Source organism: Callorhinchus milii, unplaced genomic scaffold, assembly GCF_018977255.1.
Source record: "Callorhinchus milii isolate IMCB2004 unplaced genomic scaffold, IMCB_Cmil_1.0 Scaffold6, whole genome shotgun sequence".
Lineage (NCBI taxonomy): Eukaryota > Metazoa > Chordata > Chondrichthyes > Chimaeriformes > Callorhinchidae > Callorhinchus > Callorhinchus milii.
The window spans coordinates 8,480,369-8,499,148 of record NW_024704747.1 but is presented as its reverse complement, the minus strand read 5'-3'; the positions used below and the strand labels follow the sequence as shown (position 1 = coordinate 8,499,148).

General features: G+C 38.1%; 1 protein-coding gene across 1 annotated transcript; it reads left to right on the top strand.

Moving 5' to 3' along the window:
- Positions 1–1,739: 1,739 nt before the first annotated feature.
- ccnt2a (cyclin T2a) lies at positions 1,740–17,612 on the top strand. The gene is given in 10 exon segments (XM_007896192.2): positions 1,740–1,935; positions 5,904–5,985; positions 7,708–7,836; positions 8,182–8,242; positions 11,269–11,331; positions 11,464–11,509; positions 13,064–13,227; positions 14,089–14,159; positions 14,254–15,447; positions 15,450–17,612. Coding segments are annotated over 10 exon segments (2,226 nt in total). The 5' UTR covers positions 1,740–1,780; the 3' UTR covers positions 15,711–17,612.
- The last annotated feature ends 1,168 nt before the right edge of the window (positions 17,613–18,780 follow it).

The following is an 18,780-nucleotide window of genomic DNA, read 5'->3' as shown; positions in this document are numbered from 1 at the left end:
CCTTTCATCATTTGAAAGACCTCTATCAGGTCACCCCTTACCCTCCTCTTTTCAAGAGAAACAAGTCTAAGCATGTTCAGCCTTTCCTGATAGATATAACCTCTCAGTTCTGGGAACATCCTTGTGAAACTCCTTTGCACCCTCTCCAGTGCCTCTACACCCCTTCTATAATGTGGGGACCAGAACTCCACACAGTATTCTAAGTGTGATCTAACCAAGGTTCTATAGAAGTTTACCATAACTGGTAGTAATGAACCCCAATGCCTTTTTTATGGACATATTAATCTGCTTTTAGTGAATTGTGTATGTGTACCGCGAGGTCCCTTTGCTCCTCTATCCCATTTAGGTTTTTGTTTCCCAGGATGTATGTGACTTCCTTATTCTTTCTACCAAAATGTATCACCTCACACTTTACTACATTGAAATAAATGCATTTGCCATCTAATTGTCCATTCAAGAAGTTTATTAATGTCTTGCTGTAATTCGTTGTAGTCCTCCTCTGTATTAACTATTCCCCCCAATTTGGCATCGTCCACAAATTTTGCAATTGTACTGCTGATTCCCAAGTCCAAATCATTAATGCATATATTGTAAACAAATATTTCCTGGTGACTGCCCTTTGCAACTCTAAACCTATGTCCTCTTGCTCTACTGGCAGTGCATCCAGAAGTATTTTTCTGGGTTTACATTTTCAATCCCATTTAAAATGTTATACACCTCTGCGATGTCTCCTTTGTGGGGAATCATTTTTATTGCTCTCCTATGCACTACCTCTACGCAGGGCCTGGGGCAGCCCCTTTGTGTCCCAGCCATCAGAATCAATATGCAGTACTATACTTTAGGTAGCTATTTGCGGTGCCAGGGTACGTGCAAATTTTCTGCTGCATTTGCTGAATATCTACAGATACAACAATTTCCCTGTGAAGTGCTCTGAAACCACCTCCACCAACAACAACATTGCCCACGAAGTGTACAGTCAATTCACTTTACAGTGTATTCTGTGAAATGCTTTGAGACATCTTAATGATGTGATAAAGACAAGGGTCATTACTATATTATAATCACACCCTTCAAGCGGGAAGCGCCACGGAGCGCTCAACAGGACCGTGCATCAAGTGCAAGAATCATCAATCCTGCCACCTCCCCCTTCTTTGCTCTCCCCACCCCCTTTCTTCTCTCTCTCTCTCTCTCTCTCTCTCCCCTTGCCACCCCCACACCTCCTTGTCATCTCTTCTCATTGGGGAGTCCTGTAGCTCAGTGGTTAGAGCGCTCACCTCGCAAGCGAGAGACCTGGGTTCGATTCTCGAGGCAGAGCGAAACCTTGGGTGAGGTTCCTTACTCCACACGCCCCTGTTTACCTTACAGTAAGTAGGAACCCGGTTGTTAGTCCATCGGTGAATCGCTTTCCGGGGCTCATAATTCCTTCAAAAAATAAATAATAATAATAATAAATTGGTCATTTTCAATCCACGACTGTTTGTGGGACATTGCGGTGCGCAATTGGCTGCCGCGTTCGCCCACAAATAGACAGTCAATTCACTTTACACTATATTCTGCGAAGCGCTTTGAGGCGTCTCGAAGACGTGATAAGGTGTTATACTAAACGTAAGGATTATTAAATTATTATTATTATAAACTACAAATCCCGGCGTGCTCAGCGCCCACACGCTGTCCGGAAGCCGGGGTGAGTGTCGCCGCCCGCGCTAAACGTCACGTCCGGCGATTGTGTGCGCGCATGCGTGCTGCGCGACCCTGGGAGTCGGTCGGGAGCGTCGGGTAAATGGCAGCTTCAACCTCGCCGTCAAGATGGTATTTCACCCGCGAACAACTGGAGAGCAGCCCGTCCCGGCGGAGCGGCATGGACACCGACAAGGAGCTGTCCAACCGGCAGCAGGCGGCCAACCTGGTGCAGGAGATGGGGCAGCGGCTCAACGTGTATCCTTGGGGGGAGCTTGAAGGAGAGGAAAGAATTGAGGGAGGAACAAAAAAAAAGTGCCGCCGTCTCCGACCTTCTGTTCACTGCGCGGGCCGGGCCGGGCCGGGCCGGGGGGTAGGCGAGGCCTGAGAGGCCCGGCTCCCGGCTCCCGGCTTAGAGTCAGACTGAAGGCCCCGGGGACTGGGGGAGGGAGATCGGTGATCAGAGGAGAGAGAGACGAGAGAGAGAGAGAGAGGGCGGATGTCGAACTAACGAGGGAAAGGAGTTTATTTAGTGGTGGAGGCGGAGTGGAAGCGGCGTGTGAGGCGGGTGAGGAAGGGAGGGGAGGGAGGGAGGGGATTGATCTGATCTGATCACCCGCTCGGGCCTGTTATAGATATATATTATATGTTACACGTTATATACACTTATATAAGGCCGCGGGGTTCTCGGGTGATTTTAAAAGTAACAGAAAATGTGCAAAATGTGTGAGTCTTGAGCGCGGGTCGCGTTGTGTTTTTTTTAAAAAAGCGTTTTAATAATGGCAACGTGTGGAGGGGAAAGGGACAGAGACAGACAGACAGACAGGTGGTGCAACAGGGCACAAAAGACAACATGGCCGCCGGGATCACATCACTTCACACTGGAGGGAGGGAGTGTGTGGGTGGGTGTGTGGCCCACTCACTGGTTCTTATGGTAATTGCCGCTCGCTCAGAGGAAATTGGACTGAATGCTTCGCGTGGCCGAATGGGCAGAGAGAGGGTCGAGCAGTCTTTTCTCTCCAGTTCAAGTTTGATTGAGCTCGAGTGACCTACGAGGGTTTTTTTTAAATGGAAAAAAAAATTATTGATTCGAGCAAAATGTTAAGTCATCCGCACCCGAGCAGTGCGTTTTTTTTTAAAAAAAATCTTGGCCTACTTTCAGAATAGGATGAGAACGGATTTGTCCTCCCCCCCTCCTCCCCCTCCCCCCCACCCCATGAAAATTACAAGAGCTCAATTAAAAAAAAATCAATTGTTAAAAGGCTCATGGCGTCAGCTGGTTTATGTTTGGCAGCTGAGCTTTTGGGGATTTATATTGATCAGTGAGGGTTTTGCATGTGAGTTTTTCTTCCTGTAATGCTGTGAAAGTTAGATGCAGAAGGATATTGGGTTTGTGATGTGACCCCGAAGGTATCTTCCATTTAATGTGGGTGATTTGTGCAGTATTACTAGACTATTTTAAGTGACTTGTAAGAGAGGCAACCATTTTGTCTATTTTTGTGTTCTGGTGCCTGTTTGAACGTTACACAAAATTGCCTGATAGCAAATCCTTTCCTGCTAAAATAATGGGACGTATGGCATTATGCTTTCCAGAGTGAAAATGAAGTACGGTATACAATGGAAAGATCACCTTATTAAATTTAATATTAATTCGTGATTTATCAATAGACCACCCAAAGTATATTTGCATGATTTTTTTCAGGGTTTCTGCAGCATTACTACTGTATTATAATCTGGCACAGATTGTGGTTGCAGAAGGACCTTCTGGTTTCCTTGTAGACCATGAGAGAAAAAATTACCAAATTAAATTGGGGGGGTTCATTGTCATTCTATATGAGTGGAGGGGTGGGCAAGTTTTAAAGTGGGTTCGATTTTAACAAATCTGCTTTTTGAATTGTAGCAGCAATTTGTTTTTTCTATAGTAGTACTTACAAATTGATTTAGCTTTTTTAGTGTATTTCACAATGGTAAATATGGTAAAATCATGTATCTGCAGTTATATAATAATAATTCTTGCATTTGATATAGTGCCTTATTACGTATTCAAGATGTCTCAAAGCGCTTCACAGAATATGACTATTTTGTGGGTGAAACGTGGTAGCCAATTGCACACAGCAGTGCCCCATAAAACAGTTGTGAATTGAGTGACCTTGAATTCAAATAAATTGAATTTANTTTTTATTTTTGGAAGAAAATATATAGAAATAAAAAACATTGTAAAATATAACTAATCTATCGTAATCCATATTCTTTGAGTAAAATTTGATTGGTTAGGTCCTGCAATATTACTGCAAAGATACATGGTCCTTGGCCTGTATGAATCCTGTCATCCCACTCACCCCATTGCTGAGATATGTAGCTGCTGGCTATTCCCGTTGTTTACTCATGATCGGGATCTTGCTGGTTTTGTAAAATCTAGTTAGATTGAGGTTATTAGTTGTCCTGTTTATTAAATGGATTGAAAGTTTTCCAAAATCAGCCATAATGGGTGGACAGACTTCCGATCCCACCATTTCAGGTAGCGTCTTTAAATAATAATCCTTTTAATTATTAAAATTTTTATTCCAAGTATCAGCTTCTCTGTTTAAAATGCAGACCAGTAACCAAGGTGATTTGCATTGTCTTGAATTGCTTCAGTTTGGAATTAATACCAGAGCAAAGTACCATTGCTGCTTTTGCTCCCTCCTTCATTTCGTTCAAGATAATAATAATAATAATAATAATCCTTGCATTTGATATAGCGCTTTTCACGTTGGGAGGACGTCCCAAAGCACTTCACAGAACACACTGTAAAGTGAATTGACTGTATATTTGTGGGCGAACGCGGCAGCCAATTGCGCACAGCAATGTCCCACAAACAGTCGTAGATTGAAAATGACCAATTTATTATTGGTTTTGGTTTTGGAGGGATTATTATGAGGCTCTGTGTGGAGTAAAGAAACTTGCCCAAGGTTTCGCCCTCTGCCTGGAATTGAACTCAGGGCTCTCACTTGCAAAGCGAGTGTTCTAACCACTGAGCTACAGGACTCCACATTCTGCCTCTTTGACTGGGCTTTTGGTCATCCTTCCCCTTTCCCAGCCTTCACTCCCCCTTTGGTACCACCCTTAGCTCGGGTTCCAAGTCAGAATTGTTAAGAGCTTTAGGACATCCTCTGAACAAGAAAGGCATTACATAAATGTAAATTTGTTGTGTTGACCTATCTTATAATCCTTGCATTTGATACAGTGCCTTATCACGTCATTGAGACATCTCAAAACACATCACAGGATATACTGTAAAGTGAATTCTATTGTATATTTTGTGGGCGAGTTCCACCAATACTCAAATTTGAATACTTGACTCCTTGTGTATGTTGCCCATAATGCATAATTACTATGCTGTGTGGGTATATGATGATGATTTTGCAATTGAATGGGGATAAACAGTAAGATGTCCTTTACCTAGTATTCCTTCAGTAGCCTAGGCTCTGATATGGTACAGCTATCATGATCCTGAGATTGGTTGCATGATGAATCAGATTTGCTAATTTCTTAGCATTGGCACTGTGATCAATCAGTGAAAAGTACGTACTACTAATAATAATACTTGCATTTGATATAGTGTCTTCGAGATGTCTCAAAGTGCTTCACAGAATATACTGTAAAGTGAATTGACGGTATATTTTGTGGGTGAAACATGGCAGCCATTTGTGCACAACAAATAGTCTTGGATTGAGTTACCAAATTATTTTTATTTATTTTGAAGGAATTATTACCCCCGGAAAAGCTATTCACCTTTTGACTAACAACCGGTTTCCTACTTGGTACGAGGTAAACAGGCGTGTGGAGTCAGGAAACGTAGCCAAGATTTCTCCCTGCGGGAAATCGAACCCAGGTCTCTCGCTTGCGAGGCGGTGCTCTAACCACTAAGCTACAGGACTCCACTAATGGCACATTAAACAGTGTGTTTCTAAAGCCTCAACCCCAAATCTTAGTTCATTTGACTTCTAATTTTTAAGGATATTTGAATTTATGTTGATTAATCCAATGGACCTCGCCACAAGAATTTGGCAACTGTATAATTTTCAATATTTTATGTACCATTAAAATAGAAATGCCAAAAGTGGTTTTACTTATAAAAAGTTTCTTATAAAAGTATGTGAAACATTTTTTTTAGTAGAAATTAAGCATGATTAACTTTTTATACCACACGGTCCAACATATTTTCCTTAACGTATTTCTTATAGCTCTCAGTTGACTATCAATACTGCAATTGTTTATATGCACAGATTTTATATGCAGCATGCTTTCTCAAAGTTTCATAGAAATGTAAGTATTTTTTGTTGTGGGGAGGGAGTTAACCGAACCAAATTGAGAATTACTATTATCTAATATTGTGGAGGTTTGCAACTTTATGGTTCACAATAGTTATAATTTTAAGTTCTCAAATGTCTATTGATTGGTTTCTCTTTTTAAAAAAATAACAAAACTGCTGATTTATCATGAGATCATCTTGACCAGGTGTCTTATATAAAGATTTCATTCTGCAATTTTCTTCCTTCTGTTGGCAGCAGATTCTCAGTTGTCTTCAACCATAGTCATTTTAGCACTGATTAGATTTAATGTTCTGATCTGTTCTGCTGAAGGTTTCCTGTAAGTTTTAGGATAGCCACAGCTTCAGTGACTTTTTAATGAGTCATCAACATCACATTTCCATCTCAAATATGTTTTTGTTTTCACATTTGCCCTTGGTTGACTTGTCTTTGATAGCCAGCTTTAACATCTCCAACATTTGTCAATTGCTCCTTGTGGTTGGTTAGAAAGTTTGTCTGTGTCAGGTGATGTAGTGTGATTTCCAGAGCTATGTAACCTGTTATAAACTTGGCCAGTGGTATAATGCTAAGCACCAACTTTTCTGAAGGAGCCTTTGTCTTAAACTGCTAAATGGAAAATGCCTTGAGCTTCAAATCAATGGGACTGCATGCTATCTGCTCAGATAGAACTCGAGTTCAGAATGATTCCTGAGCAGTCAAATATAAACTCTTGAGATGCATTCTACATCAACTCACCTGAATTAAAAGTATTCGTAGGCCAACACTCTTATAATCTCCAGTTTTGCAGTTCCTCAGTTACTGTCTTGACATTACCGTAACGGTTGAAGTGTTAGTGGTCTGTCCTGATCAGTTGATTCCGATGGAAATGTGCATTGTGGCACCAATCAGAACGTTTAAATATTAGGTTACATATTGTCTGCATTACATGACATAGCAATATTGAATTTGCATCTCTTGCAGTGATTTATGGTTATAACTTTTCACCCCACCCCTCTCAGCTCCCACATCCAACTGAGGTGCCAAGGAATGAGTGTTACGTGTTCTGGGATGTCCTCTCAACTTGTTTTGTAACTTGTCCATGAGGTGATTAACTTGTTAGGTGGCTCTCTTCCTGTTTTGTAAAAGATCAGACTAGTCATATTTATATTCCAAATATAGGGCAGCCCTGTTATATTGCTTTTTGGAAGCCCAATTTCAGTGTAGATTGTGAACCAGTCTGTCATCTGTAAAGATTGTAATATGTCAGGAAATTGTTAGTTTTTTTTACACTAACACCATAGTGTTTCAAGCCATTAGATCACCAAATTACAGTAGATTAAAATGGTACAGGGAGATCCCTGTTCTATCGAGACTCAGTGAAGTGCGAGTCTGCTTATGGTGCAACATACAGGAAGTGGCTTCAGTGTTGGCCTGAAGGTGGGCATTTTTCTGCTCTTTGTCAACGGGGACCCAAACCTTTAGTTTCTGTTCACATAATTTCAGGGCAATATTCTTTATTAATTTGTAGCTCTTTTTAAAATACTTCTTGATCTCATACCAGTAAAATTTTGAATGGTGTTTGTAGTGTGATGCACAGTTGTCTTAATTTTGCTGTGTCTTTAAGTAACTTCCCCAAAATTTTAAGTTTTTAAGAAATCTATCCCAAATATTTTTTCTAAAAGAAATCTTTTGATTTTGATGGATTCAAGCATTTAACATTTGCTGAAATTTTTAACAGGTAATTTCACCTGCTGCTTTGTTTTTGGCTGCAAAAGTAGAGGAACAGCCACGTAAACTTGAGCACGTTATAAAGGTGGTACATGCCTGCCTGAGTCCACAAGAACCACAACTAGATGTTAAGAGTGAAGTAAGTTCTGAACAGAATAAATTGCAATGATAGATTGTAAATGCACTTCCAATTTTCAACATTGGGTCTTAATAATGAACTATTAAACAATTGTACACATTATTTGTTATTTGATCTCCAGGTTTTGTAAGTTAAAGTAATTATCTTGGTAGAAAATGCTTACAATCAGAGGAAAGAATGCAAGTCAATATTTTAAATGTATTGTTAGGTGCACACATTTTTAATCGAATCTGCAACTGTTCTTTCACCACGTACTTTAATATTTAAACTAGTGTTTATAAAGGATAGCGGTTGTTAAGATCCCACAATGCTCGTGGTTTATAATGCATGTCCTTTAAACTTTAGGGATACCTTCAACAGGCCCAAGACCTGGTCATACTTGAAAGTATTATACTGCAAACCTTGGGTAAGTTCGAGAAAGGGCCTAGGTTACAATTCGATAGTCATTTGCAATAACGGGAACTTAATAGATGCAAGAACTTAACAACATTGATTGGCCTCTGGGACCTGACTAATGCCTTTTGAAAGTATAGCCTGTGATAATCTGAATGGTGGTTTTAGTCTTCTAGTTTCTTCACAACTGCAAAGTTACCTTCTATTACTTTTTATCCTTGATTGTATTCCCAGTCTTCAATCATTTTGCGTTGCTTAAAAATCCACTAAAATATGTACCAAGTCTGTTCGTGTGTGGTAAAGTCCCATTGTCGTCTTCTCTTCTCCCCCCCCCCCCCACCCCCTCCATTTTGATTACATTGCTGCTTTTATCCTTAATCATCAAGAATGGTGTTTCATCTTGCTAGATAACATAGATCCAGGGAGGCTCATCTCTGGACTAGCTACCTTTAAATTTCCAATGCATTGTCACTGAAACAAACAATATTGCAGAAATATAGATCTTTTTCTAATTAACAGTTAAATATTTTTGTTTTGAACACCGATGCTAATTTTCTCTTATGCTCTTCCAATAACAATTTTATAAGTTTTTTCTATACTTTATTACTTTTATAAACTAATATTAAAATTATTACTTCATTAAAAATAACTGCCACCATTTGGAAAACAAGAAATTTCTCTCATTAGGGAAGGAAGCTTTTTTTAGTCAGTGAAACTATAGCAATATTTTGTTCTGGCTGAGTGTTCTCCATCAGTAATAATTTGCACCAAAACGGGTTTGTATGTGCAGTTTCACTGCAGATTAACTTTATTCATACGTTAGCACAGGAGGAAAATTCTGGTAAACGGTCAGTCATCCTTATGAGCAAACACCTTGATGTGCTGTTCCAGGGTAGGATTTAGTGTGACACACCCTTGGTTAGCTGGAGCTCTTCCTAATCTGAATGTAATATTTTAAATCTTAAAACTATTTTCAGTGCCGATTCAAAATAATTTTTACAAACCTTGCGAGTAATATCAAATTAGTCTTGAAATGTAAGTACTATGGGAGTAAATTGTATAAATTATAATCTATGCAAATAGATTAATTTCTCCTTTTGCTTAATAGGGGAGTTTGAAAATTTAAATCAAAACCTGCCATAATTTTAAAAAATGGAACTTGCTGCTAGTTTATACGTATGTTGTTGCAATGGTTCAGTATTAAGAACTAGGCTGCTTATAATTAATGAGTAGCATAAACTGATCTAATGTTGAGGCACAATTGCATGCAGCTTTGATGTTGGAAGCAGACAGACAATGCGACATGTCTTAAAGGGCATTGGTTTCATGGGTTGTAAATAGTGGCTCCTTACGATAACAATATGTTGAAATCCTTGCCAAGCAAAGTTCCCCTAGATGTACTTTACGCTGGCTTAACTGAGTGGGCTTTTCCCAATTGATGGAAAATCAATCAGAACTGTATGTACAGTTTTCAACAGAATTGGGCACTATCAAAACCAACCTCCAGTAAAAATGCATTTTTTTACAGTATCAGGAACCAGAAATACAGACTAGTTTGTGGTGTAATGAATCTATAAAACTGACTCCTTCTTGGTGCAGCAAGATGTCTGAAAGCTCAGTGCTAAAATTATTTGGATGCTTTTGTATTTGAATAAAACTTATGTTTGCTTTTAAGAGGGAGGGAAAGACATTTTGTCTTTACTATTTAGCATCACTCTGCATGGTAACAACTTTTTACTGTTTCATTCTTTCCTTTGCTTTTTTTTGTCTTTTCTGCCTCTACTAATGTGTGCAAACCACAGTACCCACCAACTCACAACTTCACATTTCTTTTGGAAATTAAAACTTGCATCAACAGGATGAATTTGTGTATACCGAAAAACTGAGTTAATGAAAGCTTTACAATCTCTCAAAAGATTTTTTTTTTTAAAAGTTCAAGTTAACTGAAATGATGGGGTTCCTCTAGTGTTTTATTCTGTTTTTATTAGAGCTTATTCCAAGGTGATTTAAATTCTACATTTGAATGATACGTTATCATAAAATGCAAACAAAAACAAGTTTTTTTTAATGTAACAAAAAAATTGCAAATTCTAGTCTGTTCACCCAGCTTTCTCTGGTGAAGATGTGACCCAGAATATTTCTTTCTGAATCAATTGGGACAGGTGTTCCTTATTAATCCTTACCTGAGCCTAGGACATTGCCGCGCAAGCAGAATCCTACTTGACTCATTTGAAAAGAGTTCCGTCTTCATATAAAATGCTTCTTTCATCCTCCACTTCATTCAACTTGATAATGAATATTTTGTGTATTATGTGACTTGTTTTATCCCTCAGAATCTGATGCTTCTTCTAGAGAAAATAACTTAAGGGGACATTTCAGGGCAAGGTCTTGTGCACCATGGCAGGGTAGAAGGAATATCACCCACCAAAATACCCATTTAAGGGTGCAAATTTCTTAATATCAATTTCCTCTCCCACATCTTTTTTTCGTTTTGCAACCAATGTCTATTGCCTAATCCTATTAGTAGATGTAAGTTAAGCATGAGGTATAGCAATAGTAGGCAAAATCCATTTTTTTTAATAAAAAGATCAGGTTTTTGAAAAAGGGAAAACGTTACCCGTTCTTATTTATTGTTTAGGCAAACTCTAGTAAAAGACTTGTAATATTAAAGATATTTTTTCTAAGTCATTTGATCTGACACTCCAGTTCATTAATGTATCTCCAGTTTATTAAAGGAGGTACTCTACTTTAGTTTAAATGTTAAACTAAGATCCCGCATACCTGTTCTGGTTAACTAGGCTTACCTAATGTTCCAACTGTACAATTTCAAGTGAGTATTCTCAAGGTGTTTGGAGAACAATATTCCTTCCTTCATCCAAATTCACCAAGTGCAGTGAACACAAAAAAGAATTTACTTTTACATGTGTCTTGAAGTTTTTTACTTTAAAAACTGGTAACATTTCTAATAGTTTGGTGTAAATCTCAAATATCATAACTTCATTTCAAACTAAACTAATTTGGGTTAATTTAATTCTGCAGGCTTTGAGATTACTATAGAGCACCCTCATACTGATGTGGTCAAATGTACCCAGTTAGTGCGAGGTAAGTGTGTCTTGTTTACATGTACATACTGGACAGTAGTATCTAAGACAATTTTAGTAAATTCAGTGGGCACTATCAGCATTCTGTGTTGTAAATAACATATTTATAATTGTTTTTATTTTTTTATTACAGCAAGCAAGGATTTGGCACAGACATCCTATTTCATGGCTACCAACAGGTTGTTATCCTGACCCTCTTTGTTGCACAGTTTCAGCACACTATTGCTTCCTTTACTGCAGGGCCCCCTACTGTGTCTCTAGCCCTTATTGCAGCAGGGAAATGGGCATCCATCTGCAGTGATGGCACCTCCCTGTTTGCAGTGCGGTGTACTGTACAAGGGCAATTTGAGCACTGAGGGGTTTAATGCACAATGAGAAGTGTAGTGGTGCTCTCTGGTTACATTAACTCGATTCTGAGTGCATAACTCTAAAAATTGGTAGCCTGAATAGCAACTAAAGATTACAAAGAGATAAACTTAACCTAGAATTCACACGCATCTTGGTAAGTATGAAAGCATTTCACATTTTTACACTTCTCGTTGAATTGCAGATTTTACTTTTTTTCAAATTAATTGACTTTCTAACAACATTCTGATGTTTTCAGATCAGAATGTTTAAAAACTGCAGGTTGTTGGGTTGTACTTCCAGTCAGTACAGCTGGAAAATTGTCAGTAACCCTATGAAATTTACTGTAGAAACTAAAGATGGGTTATTGACAGATACAGTCATTTCTAAAATTTGCTTCTGGTTCAATATAACGTGCAATGCATTTCAGAATCGTTCATTATCATTTTAATTAGCTATGGTATTATTGGTAAGGAATAAAGTTTAAATACTTGCATATCTAAAAGATGATGCTGTTAGCTGAATTGAGATGATACTGCGACCAGCAGAGTGCCACTTCATTCCACCTGAACTAATGAATAGTGTCGCTATTAATCGTACACCTTGCAAAAATATCAGAATTGTAAAAAAAAAGGATTGAAAAATATTGTACTAAGATTACTGCCAAATTATTATACTGTATTCCGCTGCTTATAGGGGCTTTGAGTTTTATGCATACCTGTACAAGCAGCAACTACACATGGGTTTAATAAAAATCACACCAAGTATCTTGTTTAAGAGATCTGCATTTTTTTTACCTGGGTAATTATCATAAAGGCCAGTGAGAACTCCTTTTGGGGTGTTTTGTATGTGAGTTTGCCATGCCTTGTCACCTGCTGCAAGAAATTGATATGTTTATGGCTGTGCAAACTTTGCAGGCTGAGTTTCTTGAATAAGAAATATTCCTTTGATTAATTTTGTCTCTCGTTGTACCGGAGTGTTTAATTCCTTGCAACTAGTGACCAACTTGGCGATCTTTCTTTAATATTCTGAAGGTTTCTTACTCCAGTTTGATAATTGCCTGATAAGGAAATATTTTCCATGCTTCTGAAACCTTGATTTAAATCCTAGCAAATAATGGCTTGCTAAGAATATTTATTAAACCAATGTGTGATTATACAATTCTGCTCTTGCAAGACAGAGTTGGACATGTATATTTTCAGCACGTTCTTCAATGCTGACTTTGGACTATGATCAAACCCATTTTCAGGCCTGTGATGGAAGTGTGACCCAGCTTCTGCATTTATTTCCTCACACAAGTTGTTCAGTACCTAAATAGCTTCTCTTTTTGTTTCTTGTGCTTTTCCTCCTTCCCTCTTCCCCCATTGTTCCACCAATTTTCACTCTAGTTTGCACCTGACAACGTTCTGCTTGCAGTACAAACCCACTGTGATAGCATGTGTGTGTATTCATCTGGCTTGCAAATGGTCCAACTGGGAGATACCTGTATCTACAGATGGGAAACACTGGTGGGAATATGTGGATCCAACTGTGACTCTGGAGTTACTTGATGGTTTGTGTTAATTTTCTAAATTTACTAGCTTTACAGATTGCAGGTTGTAAATTAACATATGTATTCAGAGCATATTTGTACTTTTCTTTACACTGCATTGAAAATTCTGAGGTTCTAGGATTTAGCTAATTTATTACATATAGCTTCCCACAATTGAGCAATTGTTTTTAAAAAAAATTACAAGTGCAATGCTTTCAGCCACTATGTGCGCAATTGGCATGAGATGTTAAAAGCGCTATATCAAATGCAAGGATTCTTATTCTTATGTGCCAAGACTCTGCCTCAGATCATACTTGATGATCTTCCTCTTCAAACAGGTTGAGAAAACTAATCTGAAGTACAATGGGACCTCCTTGTATCACAGTGGTTGGAATCTACAAAAAAAAAACTGGTGCTATAATGCACGACAGCTGGTCAGCTCTTTCACTTCACATGTGCGCAATAAGACGGTGCTTTAAAGCGCTGACTGGTTGGTGCGTGAGAAGCCAAAATGTCTGACTTGCAGATCATGAGGTCACAGTCAGCGTTACTTTCATCCCAATGCACCACGTTTCCTTTTTATATGCAGAAAATTCCAGTGATCTCACTTCCTTCGTAAAAGGCACTTTTTGTGCATGTCTGATGTCAGGTGACCTGATGTTGCCCTGTATAATCAGTCGTATCTCGTGTCACTAAAAAAAATCAACTGGAATTTTGAATAACCGATATAAAACTTCTAGAAAGTGTAACTTCCCATTCTTTTAATACCTTGGATGTTTCAATTGTTTGTAGGTGAATATAAAACAACGGATTTGGCAGCGTAAAATGAGCTTGTTCTAACTGCCTTAAAACATGACTTTTGACTTTGGATTTTTCTTCCAGAGTTAACACACGAGTTTCTGCAAATATTAGAGAAAACTCCAAGCAGATTAAAGAGGATTCGAAACTGGAGGGTAAACATATTAAGTTTGATTAGTTTGTACTTTTAATTTTTATTTCCTCTGTAAATATTTCCTTTATTTGGGGATTTTTTTTTCCTCTTTACAGGCCAACCAGGCTGCAAAGAAACCAAAAATCGATGGCCAAGCAGTTGACAATGTTCTTCCTGGTTCATCTGGGGCCCATGATTCTACGTTAGCTTCTGTTGGTGGTGATGGTGCTTCAAGCTCAAACTTTTCCAAACAGTCAAATTCCACAACAACTGCTCTACCTGCATCATTGAACTCTGGTAGTATTACAATTTCAGCTCATCAAGTCCCTGATCTGATGTCTACAGCATCGTTCAGCTCTACCTCCCAGCAAGAGTGGCCTCAACATCAGAACATGGTGGAACAAGCTCATTCTCACAAAGAGATGGCAGTATCTGTCAACAAAAACGATATGATCTGCATTCAGCAGTCAGCTTCTGGGCAATTAAATCAGAGCCACCATCGACCTGAAAAAAGTTCAGGGCATTCATCCAGTAAGCATGAACATCTTAATAAATCTGGGAATGGTAGACATCATGGATTTCCTATGCCTTCTGGACCAGTTCCTCAAAAACTAGCTTTGGACAGATATAGAGAGAAGTTTGCTGTAGAACTTGCTGTACAGAAACGCAAGTTAGAGACACTTGATGCTGATGTGAAAGAACAGTATGCTTGTGCTGCTCAAGCTCTTGTAGAACAACAGAAGAAACGTGTACCAGTGCAACAGCAAACTCAGAATAATAGTAATATTGTGACTTCACCAATTAAAATGAAAATTCCAGTTTCATCTTCAGAGAAATCAGAAAGGCATGCAACAGATAAAAAAGACAAGGGTTTGCTCAAACTACGGATACCCATTCCACCCACAGAAAAGCTTACCAAGGATGAGCTAAAAATGAAAATTAAAGTCCCCACTTCTGAAATTCACAGTTCCTCAGATGAGGGCAGTGGTAAGAGCAAACACACAAGCCCACATGCAGGCAAGGAGCATAAAGAGAAGCGCAAGGACCATTCTTCTCATCATCATCACCATAGTAGCGGCCACAAGCATTCCCATTCACACAGCAGCAGTACTGGGAATAGCAGACACAATACTGATGGATCCAAAGGAGGAACTCTGCGGAGTCCCGTGGGTCTGAGCGGTGATGGCAGCTCCACTGGCTCCAGTTCTTCACGCAAGAGGGTGCACGCCAGTGACACCTCTCACAACCACCATCCCAAAATGAGCAAAACCTCCAAGACTGCAGGTACTTCATCTAGCTCTTCTTCCTCTTCTCTTCTTCTTCCTCCTCTGTGAAGCAGTGTATATACCCTTACAACTTAATTGTTAACCTTCCCTCCTCCCCTCCTCCCACTGTCACATACCAGGTGGGCTATGGACAACTCAGCACCCTCATGAAACTGGATAGGAAACCTACAGAGGTGAACGGTCATGACGCCAATCCAGAGTACAATGCAAACAGCCAGCACATGGACTACAAAGACACTTATGATATGCTGGAGTCACTCTTAAGTGCCCAAGGAGTGAACATGTAGCCGTATTTCGCAGCCTGTGTTTGAAGTTGGAATTCTGCTCCCTGTTAATCCAGCTGTGATAAACAACATTGCTGCCACTGCTTCCATCTGATCTGAGCGCTGCTTCCCCATCCTCCACTTTCAAAAGGAAATTAGCGTAAGCATAATCAGAGGTGAATGTTTAAAGGGTTGTGCTCTGCAATTAGTGTTATAATTACAGATGCTGTAACTTCTAGCATGAAATGTGCATATTTAATTTTGACGGTGTCTGAACAGTTGAAAATTAAAAATGGCAGGCTGCTGCTTGTGAAGGTGTAATACTTAATGTGTTGTGCACACCTATAACGTGGCAGTTTATGTTGGTTTTCCAATTGGTCAAACCCTTATTCTTGCCACAGATTTCAAAGGAGTGCAATTTTTTTCAAATGTCATTTCTTTGTCCTTTTATTGTACAGTGGTTTTGCATGTTTCTAGGACAAAAGGGATGTAAAACAGAAGTTAGAGACAGCTGTATTAGTTTACCAGAAAGTGGAGAAAAATGTACATACATTTTTGTATGTTTAGATGTACTATGAATACTCAGGTTTGGAGCTGCTTGTAAGTATAAAATGTTTAAAAAAAGAGAGGTTTACATATGACTGACTTTGCTATAAAGTGCATTTAACAATTTCATGGCTTGTTGCAGTAATTTACCCAGGCACCATGCTGTTACTTGATGATTACATTGGGTTATTAATGTAACCTTTAAAAAAAAGTCAAAAAAGCTCATGTGGGACAGAAGTTAATGTTGAATTCATGAGTGTAATAGCTGTATTTTTTTAGGTTAGCTCTTCTATAAAGATTACTTTAAATACATCTTAATACTCTACAGGGATCAACGTGTCAATCAGCATCTTAACGTTTCAGCTTCTGTATGCTTGGATCATAAAGTAAAAGAAGTTACTGTTAATGATGTGATGTGTTCAGGTAAATACAGTTTGCAGTCAACTACACATGCAAGGACAAATCTTACAAAGGTAATATCTGACCATTCTAGCTGATATAAACATCAAACGTTAGTGTTAAATTATAATGCATCTTAATTATTGTAGTTACATAAAACACTAACATAGTATTTGTGGACAACACAAGAAAGATATGGTGTAATCTAATTGTTAGCATTCAGCAAAGAAATTTCCATGTCATGAGTATGTGAAGATAGTGTTCAAATCATAATAATACTTTTGGTCAGATATTACCTTTTTAATGTTTAAAATTTCCTAGTTGGATTTCATCAATAAATGTGATAGCTATTCATGTTTCTTGTAGTGTTTCATTGCTCTTTCATGACTATTATTTTTATCTATATGTATGTGTGTGTGTATATGTGTATGTATACATAGATATATAATATATATTTATTATATATACACATAGGAACTTAGTGGGTTTACTCATAGCTGGTGAAATGTTTGTTTTAAAACACAAAACTAAATTAAGGCTGCAATTTTGGCTAAATCTATAAAATATGTTTTTTGCCCCTTTGGTTCCTCAACAATGACACAGCTTCAAAATCGAGGCCAAAGCATGCATCTGTTAATATGGCTCTTTGACTGGCCCAAGTAAGTGGTATGGGAGCAGTATGGGTGGAAGTGACCTTTTTATTACTGATGAGAAGCACATTGTATTTGGGTTAAGTAGCCCGGTAGCGATTATGCTTTTGGCATATGGAGGAATTACTGAGAATCTGTACCTTAACATTTCGCGACATGGCTGCTAGTACATCAACATTTTGCATTCCAGCCTAGAGTAAAATCTTGAATATGTAAAACTCCTGATACGCAATAAGCCTCCATAAAATTATTTTTTGCATCTGCCAGCTTTTGTCACTTTTATTGTTTGCTTTTACTTTGCAATGCAAATATAAATTCATTCATGATTCAATTCTATGTTTGCGCAGTGTCTCAAATCTGTTCCAGACACCCCTATTAATGACTTTCAATATCTTCCTGATGACATTGATTTTCACATTTGATGCAGCTAATAGACTAGTTATAATTTGCTGAAACTTCACAAACACAATCTTATTACTTTGATTTGCTGTATTAGTTTTTTTTCTTTTTTCCCCTATAGACCCTATGGTATCAGCTTCTTCTGGGGTACTTGTTTTCTAGAGTTGTGTACTTTTCACTATGAAAGGAATCAAAGCAATATAATGCTGAAATATTATTAATTTTGTCAAATTGCAATGGTATAATTTTTGCATTTGATACAGCGCCTTATCATGTCTTTGACACATCTCAAAGTGCTTCACAGAATATACTGTGAAGTGTTTTTTTAGTGTCTTGAAACTTAATTTTCCTGGCTCTATCCTGGTTTCAAATCAAAAAATGTGCACTTGCATTCAAACTTTCACTGCAAAGATATTTTTAGATGTTCTCTTTAGAGCTTGACTGAGTTGTAGCTTCTGCTCTCCAACCAGAAACCAATTTGTTTACTTTCCAATATTGGCTTTGTGTTGAGTAATACCATATTTGGCTGGTGAAGGGAAGACAATTGGTGTAAAGAGCAGCATTGTAATATTTTGAACTACAGTATTCAGTTCTATGCAATATATGAATAATAACTATGTAAATTTGTATAGTATGGGGGTTGCATATTAGGCGTCATCTTAAAATGCCCAGTGCAACATTTACAAGCTTTGTTTACTATTTAGATGTAGAGATCTGTACATGTTCATAATTTTGGTTCAACATCTTGGGTTACTTTACAGTTGTATTGTTTAAGATTGTGCCAATGGTTGTCCTTTTTTCTCGATATAAACGTCCATCAGCCAGTTATGAATATGAAAGCTCTCAGTTTGAGTTTGTGATTGTGAAACCATTATTTTTTTTGTTTTCTATTGCTTTTTATAATTGTCAATTTCTCTGAGCTGTACCTTATCAATGTGATTTTTATTTCAACTAAAAGTACATGAAATCAAATATTGATTAATTTGGGCTAACAATTTTGCCAGTCGAAGGGTTAATTGAGCTTTTGGTTTAAATCTTTCCATGCTGATTAAAATATTTAAATTGCTATATTTTTTTCTTCCACATAACATCAACAGTAT